Source organism: Opisthocomus hoazin, chromosome 19 (assembly GCF_030867145.1).
Source record: "Opisthocomus hoazin isolate bOpiHoa1 chromosome 19, bOpiHoa1.hap1, whole genome shotgun sequence".
Taxonomy (NCBI): domain Eukaryota; kingdom Metazoa; phylum Chordata; class Aves; order Opisthocomiformes; family Opisthocomidae; genus Opisthocomus; species Opisthocomus hoazin.
Genome location: NC_134432.1, coordinates 12561776 through 12569163, shown reverse-complemented (window position 1 = coordinate 12569163; position 7388 = coordinate 12561776). Strand labels below are relative to the sequence as shown.

General features: G+C 54.5%; 1 protein-coding gene across 2 annotated transcripts; it reads right to left on the bottom strand.

Moving 5' to 3' along the window:
• Positions 1-434: 434 nt before the first annotated feature.
• Positions 435-5722, bottom strand: EXOSC2 (exosome component 2). 2 transcript variants are annotated; one of them, XM_075439653.1, is made up of 9 exons: positions 5570-5722; positions 5382-5483; positions 5258-5303; positions 4052-4141; positions 3650-3715; positions 3428-3496; positions 2386-2562; positions 2097-2225; positions 435-1242 (listed from the first exon to the last, which is right to left on the bottom strand). In XM_075439653.1, exons 1-9 carry the CDS (start codon positions 5692-5694, stop codon positions 1162-1164), a joined length of 885 nt encoding a protein of 294 aa, XP_075295768.1. In that variant the 5' UTR covers positions 5695-5722; the 3' UTR covers positions 435-1161. The 2 variants fall into 2 exon arrangements, with proteins under 2 accessions (XP_075295768.1, XP_075295769.1); XM_075439654.1 differs by having other exon boundaries at positions 435-754; positions 5570-5714.
• Between the last annotated feature and the right edge of the window lie 1666 nt (positions 5723-7388).

The following is a 7388-nucleotide window of genomic DNA, read 5'->3' as shown; positions in this document are numbered from 1 at the left end:
GCATCACGTTCATTCTCTACAGAGAAGGCAAGTGACCGACTGCCAGCGTCTGGCTCAGCATGCCCACCTCTAACCAGTGGCCTGAGGACCTTCACCAGTGTCATATTGGGCTCCTTGTCATCCCCCAGACACAGCTGCTGCATGACTCACCTCTCCATGGGATCCTGCAGGGAAGCAGTGTTGAGAGAGCCACTGTGAACAATGCCAGGCAACCTGCTTACAGGGGAACTCTGCACAGAAGATCTGCTGAAGAGGAAGGTCAAGTCCTGCTTGACTGGGGTAGGGAGCAACAGCTGAACTCCGGAGATTAACAGGACATTGCAACCACTCCGAGTGTCCTGGCACAAGGAAACTTGAGCCAACCATCGCTCTCAAGCTAGACACAACTCATTCTGGAGAAAGACAAGCTAAAGTACACACTCCCAAATGACTGATTTGTTTCAAAAAATTTATTGAAATGTAAAATATTTAATAGAAAACAATACCAGAGCCTCCTCAGAGGAGAAGCTCACCATATCAGGCATAAAAAAGGAACCAGCAGGATGCGCACAGACTAAGACACAGCTCACCCATGGCTCCTGGCTCACATGGACAGCCACATCCAATCTCATACCCTTGAGACACAGAAGCCATGAACAGCCAGACCCAAAATGTGGTTAGCAAGGGTGTGGATACTCCTGGCCTCTGAAGACTTGTACCTGTGATCTGCAGTCTTGAAAACAAGAGCTCTCAGTCAGAGGACAGACTGGCAGACCTGTATCACAGTAAAGGAAAATCAAAACCATTTAGAAAGCCTTTGGGGAGAGAGAAACATCACAGAACACAACCCTTCCTCTCTGTCATTCAATGTCTGCACAAACTTCAGGGGCACTAGACACAGCAACAAGTGCTATGAGATATGTCCCAGTTGCATCTGCGTCTTCATAAAGGTCAGACATCAATTTTTCAGGCTGCTGCACCAAAAGGCTATTGTACTTAAGTACTATTTAGTACTACTGTACTAAAAGGGCTCAGGAGGTATCCTAGGAGTTAAAATGAGGAATTTCGGTGGTTTCTGAAGTGTGGAATGAATGCTGGGGACTAGAACACTGGAAAAAAAAAATACTGAAAATCAAAAGCTGCCATGCTGGGACTTCAAATGGCTGCTTCTGGCCATGTGCCCTATCCCTCCAGATCCAGCAGCCTCTGTTGCGTTTCCAAAACGATCTCCTCCATCACCTCTGGTTTGAGAATGTCCTTGATCTGGAGTGGAAAGAAAAGTAACATTGGCACCAAAAAGCAACCACTACTATTGCATACTCTGTGGGGACAAGGGTCCCTGGCACAGCAGCAAGTGAGTTTAGAGGGCTGTGGTCAAACAAGACTATCGTGGCAGAGGCTCCACATCAAAGTCAGCTTTGACAGAGACCACAAGAAATCAAAGAAGATGCTACTGACAACTCCTAATGTCTCCTGAAGGACACACACCAGGCTTTGGGAAAGGGAGAGATGACTTAAACAGAAGTATAGTTCAAAAGAACATCCCATCTAGCTGAGCAGGCTGCCACTGTGAATGAAAGCAGAAGACAATGCAGATCTTATCCCTTTGAGAAGAGAATCACCAGTGACTGTTACGGCAGAGATCACAGACAAGCTCTACAGCAAGAGGTCAAATCGAGGGAGCCTTCCAGCAGTGCAGCACGTGGGTACAAACAGAAGACCGGTCGTCGTACAATACATGAGACTTGCTTTTTCATTTGTTCTTAACGTGCACCGTACCCTCACACAATCCCAAATTTAACACCGTTTTCACCGGGGTCACAGAGGGTCCGTAATCCCAGCAAGGGACGCACCTCTATCACAAAATGGAACTATTTCTCTCTCTGTAGGAACAGCTGGGGCTTTGCCAGAGGCAGAACCCTTCAAACTATCCCTGAAAATGTGCAAGGCAATTTATGTTATGCAGAAGGGGGGAAGTTCATATTGTCACTTACTACAGGGTGCTTTGGAAAGCCGAAAGGAAGCCCTACCACCTACCTTACTGACTTCAGCAGCAACCGATGCGGCCTTTCCATACCCTCCCCACAGCCTGGAATAAACAACACTGGTTTCTGTACCTGATGAGGAAGGGACGCTTCATAGCAATACAGGATGCTGGTGTCAAAGAGCATCAACATATGCGTAACGAGAGCCACAATGCAGTTTCGGAGCCGTGAGATCACCTCCCGGTCAGACAAGGGAACTGGCTGATGCAGGACAGAAGAAAAGAGATGAAAATACAGGGAAATAATGCAAGCCTGCTGTAAAAAAGCTTTGCCAAGAAAGTCTCAGGTTATTCACGTGCCTCTATGTCAGACTAACAAAACATCATTGGTAGGAGAAGGTTCACCTTCCCTGAACCCTCACCTCTAAGTCTGTGGTAAAGCCCCCTGACTCTTCATCCTTCTGCCCTGGAGTTGGGTAGATCCAGATGAAGCCATTGTTGCTGAGGATCACAGATGCACCACAGGTCAAGTCGTGGAAATGAGTCTTCTGGCGTTTCACAAGGGAAGGCGAGACCTGAACGAGCACACCCTGGCCAAGCTGAAGAGGAGACCATAAGACTCAGCATGAGAGACGTAAGCCACCATAGACAGCATCGAGTCACGGACACGCACTCCACTCCTGGTCTAGGAACCAGTCAATTTTAACACCTTTTCCTGTGAAACAGTGAATATAAAACCTGCCTGTCTCTGGGAGTGCTGGGAGGATTAACTAATGCCTGCGCAGTCCTTTGAAGATGAAGAATACTTGAAGTGCTTAGCACAAATGTTAATAATATCTTGATCGTAACTACGCATCAACCATCCCTGCAGAAAAACGGGAAGTGAGAGGCCCAATTTAGCAAAACACTTTCCCTCTTAATCCAGTCGCTGTCCTTCACCCTTTGTGCAATAAGCACACTTCGCTTTCATCTTTTAAGTGCTAATACCCTCGGTCTGGTAATCCCAAACTGCAGCCCACGCTCCAGTGGCCCCTTGGCTTATTTCAATGCACCAAACCAGAGATAAATGCCAATTGCGTAAAGCCTAAAATAGAGCCCTGGAGGGAGAAACAAGTCACAGGGGCAATGGTCTGCAGAAGAGGAGTGATGAACTTGGAGTCAGAAGATTTTTCTCCCCAGGGTTTAATTCCCAAGCGGCTAGCGGGGAAAACAGGAGCCACAGGCCGTACCCGTGGACAGGGAGAGCAGCAGCTCAAAGGGCAACTCAAGGGCACTCCCTCTGCTTTGGGGAAACTGCTCGGTGCTCCCACATAGGGGCTAAGATTCCTCCTAACCTGCAGGAACAGGTTGTAACAACATCACGCTCTACTCCAGACCTTTTTTCTTCAAAGCCCCTCCAAAAGGCACTATACAAGTCAACCAGAGCAGAACTAGGCCAAGACCGAGTGCTTCTGAACAACTCACCTTCCCGTATTTCAGACTCCGGGTGTGCAGCGATGCAGCCCCATCAGAAAACACAGACTGCACCTCCGCCTGTCAGTGCCACTTAAGGAAACAAGGTCCCTACCACTGCCCGGTGCCAACAGCCGCGGCCGAGAGCTCTCGCTACCGGCCAGGCTAGCCGAGGTCTGGCCGTTGTCCCCGCACCCCGGCTCTTCTGTCCGCGTGCACGCAGTGGAAGGATACACTGATGAGGTCCCCTTCCTGCAGATAGTCCCTCATCGCAAGCTCATCTTCTACCGATCTCCTTCTCTGAAATGCACGATGCAAGAAAAGCTCCGCTTAGCTCAGAATGAGAAAACATCAGTTAATGCCTGCGTTGCGGGGGGACCTTGGGATGCCACACAAAACACACTCCGGTCACCAAAGGAAAATCAAGCGGAGCAGCACACTTTTAGATCACTGATGCGTTTGTGTCCAAGGAACGCTGAGAGTTAAAGATATCGGAGCACTACGGACCCAGCCACAAAGCCCAACACTACCCTTGCGCTAACTGCGGGAAGGGCTCCAGAGCTTCGCCGTGCCTCAGCTTCTGCCGCGGACACACAAGGCAGAGCTCTGGCACTGCTCTGCATGAACTACACTCACCAGTTCCCCACCAGGTAAATTTATAGATGACAGCAACAGGACTGAATCGAGCCTGGAATTTGTTTCCACTTTCCATCGCTTCTGCTGAACCTGGAGAAAAGAAAAATAAAATCTGTTGATACATGCTCAAAAATTGACCAGCACGCTTTCAGAGGAGCAGGAGGTCCTGCTTCCAGCATCCCCCCGTGTAAAACCCAGGTGCTAACAGTGCCTCAGAGTGTACCCTCAGCAAGTTTGCTGATGACACAAAACTGGGAGGAGCTGGAAAGCTGTGCTGCCATTCAGCAACACCTGGACAGGCTGGAGAGTTGGGTGCAGAGGAACCTGATGAAGTTCATCATGGGCAAGTGCAGAGTCCTGCACCTGGGGAGGAACAACCCCATGCACCAGTACAGGCTGGGGCTGACCTGCTGGAGAGCAGCTCTGTGGAGAGGGACCTGGGTGTCCTGGTGGACAACAGGTTGACCATAAGCCAGCAGTGTGCCCTTGTTGCCAAGAAGGCCAATGGGATCCTGGGATGCATGAAGAAGAGTGTGGCCAGCAGGTTGAGGGAGGTTCTCCTTCCCCTCTACACTGCCCTGGTGAAGCCCCATCCGCAGTACTGTGTCCAGTGCTGGGCTCCCCAGTTCAAGAAAGATGAGGAGCTGCTAGAGAGAGTCCAGTGGAGGGCTACAAGGATGAGGAGGGGACTGGAGCATCTCTCCTGTGAGGAGAGGCTGAGGGAGCTGGGCTTGTTCAGCCTGGAGAAGAGAAGGCTGAGAGGGGACCTTAGAAATGCCAATCAATATCTGCAGGGTGGGTGTCAGAAGGATGGGGCCAGATTCTGTTCAGTGGTGCCCAGCGACAGGACAAGGGGCAACGGGCACAAACTGAAGCAGAGGAAGTTCCAGCTGAACATGAGGAAGAACTTCTTCCCTCTGAGGGTGACGGAGCCCTGGCCCAGGCTGCCCAGAGGGGCTGTGGAGTCTCCTTCTCTGGAGATATGCAAGCCCCGCCTGGACGCGGTGCTGTGCAGCCTGCTCTGGGTGACCCTGCTTGGGCAGGGGGTTGGGCTGGGTGACCCACAGAGGTCCCTTCCAACCCCCACCATGCTGTGGTCCTGTGACACAACGGTGCTTTCTGGGACAGCAGCTCCCCGGGCCGGGCCCCGCCAGCCCGCGGCCTGCCAGCCGGCCGCCCTCCTGCCCCGCGCCGCGCCGGCCGTACCTCCGTGATCCGCCCGACCACCACGTCGCCGACCTCGCCGTTGTACCTGGGCAGGGGACACAGAGAGCTCCCGTCAAACCCCCGGCCCGCCCGGGCCCCCCCAGCCCTCCCCGGCCCCCCTCACCTGGACTTCAGCGGCCTGACGCACACCAGCTTGTTCACCCTCTCCACGGCGCCGGCCACCGAGGCGATCAGCTTCTCCTCCTCCACGTAGGTGCCGTGGCCCCTGCGGAGGGAGCGGCCGCCTGAGGAGAGCCCGGCGCCGGCCGGCCGGCCCGCAGCCCTCGCCCCCCGCCTCCCCGCCGCCCCCACCTCATGTAGCCCATGTCCGTGGTGATCGTGTCCCCCGGCGCCACCAGGTGCTTGTCGCCGCCCCGGGGCCCGCTCAGCCCCACCGCCTTACGGGGCACCGGCAGCCGCATGCTGACGGCCGCCATCTTGAGTGCGGGCGGCGCACCGCCCACCGCCCCGTCCGCACCCGCCTTCCGCCCGCCATGTTGACTGCTGGCGAGAGCCCGCCCGAAGCCGCGGGCGCCGCCATCTTGAGTGAGGGCGGCGGTGCTGGGAAGGCGCTGAGGGTGCTGGGCGGCCATTTTGGTTCCTGGCAGGAAAGGGCGTCGTGAGCTTCACTGCGTTGAGATCCAAAGGGAGAGAGGGGCCATGTTTAGTGCGGGCGAGGTGCCTCAGCCCTACCCGAGTGGGCCGCCCCACAGCCGGGCCTCGCTCCCTGGGAGCCCCGGGCCTGCGGGCCTCTCCCTGCACCCCCAGCTCGGGGCTCCTCGGGGGACTGGCCCCGGCCGGAGGGCAGCGCTGGGGGCCGGGGGCGCGTCTGCGCCGAGGGAAGCGGCACCCCGGGCCACACCCGAGGTGTCCCCCCTGTTCTGGAGGCCATAGAATCACAGCTGACCCTCTGACCCTGCGCCCATGGGGAAGGCAGAGCCCTGGAGCTCCACCCGCGAAGGACGGGGAGGCTGAAGGCAGCTGGGTGGGCAGGGGGTAAATAATATGTTTGTGTGGAAGTTTTATTCATTTAATTCCAACAGCGGGTAGGCTCGTGGAGCCGCTGGGAAAATACCAAGGAAAAAGAAGCCGGCAATGACCTTCAGTGAGCACTTTGCTTCCTCCGGACCAGCATCAAGTGTTGTTCTGTCAGGCATGCCTGGCACCCGCAGCCCGTCCGAGCCGAAATACGGCCGCTGTTTCGTGGGTTGCTTCAAGCAGAGACCGTACGCGTGGAGACAGGGAGGTACCAGACCGAATCCCACCACCCGCTCCTGCCCTCGCCCCGACACTTTCAGACCTGCAAAAGGGCTTGGTTTTCCCAGAGCTGAGCTTTCCTCCTCCCACCTGCACGGCTTGGTCCAGCAGACGATGCTACGTCTCCTTACGCACCTCGTGCTGGTCTGTGCATTCACCCGTCCCAACCGCCGCGTCCTTCCCCCGGCACCGAGCAAAACAAAGCTCTCCATACTGTCCATCTTCTAAATGATAAATGTTCCCAGTAATTTTTATTTAGAATACAAGAGAGAGGTACAAATGTATTTACACTGTGTACATATACAATCAAATAATATATAATATCAAAGTTTTGTAAATAGCGTTTACATAAATATTTACAAAGTTAAAGTGACAGTTTGTTTTTTTCTGGAAGTAAAACACAGTTTGTGAGAACTTTATACATCTTAGATTTATAATTAATATTAGAATACCTTCTTTTAAGCGTTATGATACACAGCCCTGCTCTCGCGTGTGGCAGGACTCCAGAGGGCGCTTAGAGCTGTCCTTGGGGCCAGAGCTGGCCCAGGGACAGGTCTGTCTGTCCCCAGAGGGGAGCAGCATCAGCAGCCCAAATGTTCCCTTCCGGCTGCGGGCAGCGGTGGGGAGCAACGGGGAGCGATGGTCCCGGGGCCGGAGCTGGCACAGCCCCGCAGAGCGCAGGGTCTCCCGCAAAACCTGTCTGTGGATGGGCATTTCCAGTGGGCACGCTGTGCTGGGGTGTCCCCGTGGCACGTCACCTGTCCCTCTGCCCTGGCATCGCTCGGAGGTGTCGGGCAAAGCCCAGGGCATGGCTCGGGCTGGAGGAGGGCAGGCAAGGGGATTTAGGGGGGTAAAACCCGACCGTTTGCTAAAT

What these genes read in the sequence shown, in the direction of transcription:
- EXOSC2 (XM_075439653.1), bottom strand. Translation starts at nt 5,694, where the DNA reads ATGGCGGCCGTCAGCATGCGGCTGCCGGTGCCCCGTAAGGCGGTGGGG. An exon ending in GGAGTCTGAAATACGGGAAG is followed by an intron (nt 2,563 to 3,427) that starts GTGAGTTGTTCA and finishes TCTCCTCTTCAG; the next exon opens with CTTGGCCAGGGTGTGCTCGT. An exon ending in AAGCGTCCCTTCCTCATCAG is followed by an intron (nt 1,243 to 2,096) that starts GTACAGAAACCA and finishes TTTCCACTCCAG; the next exon opens with ATCAAGGACATTCTCAAACC.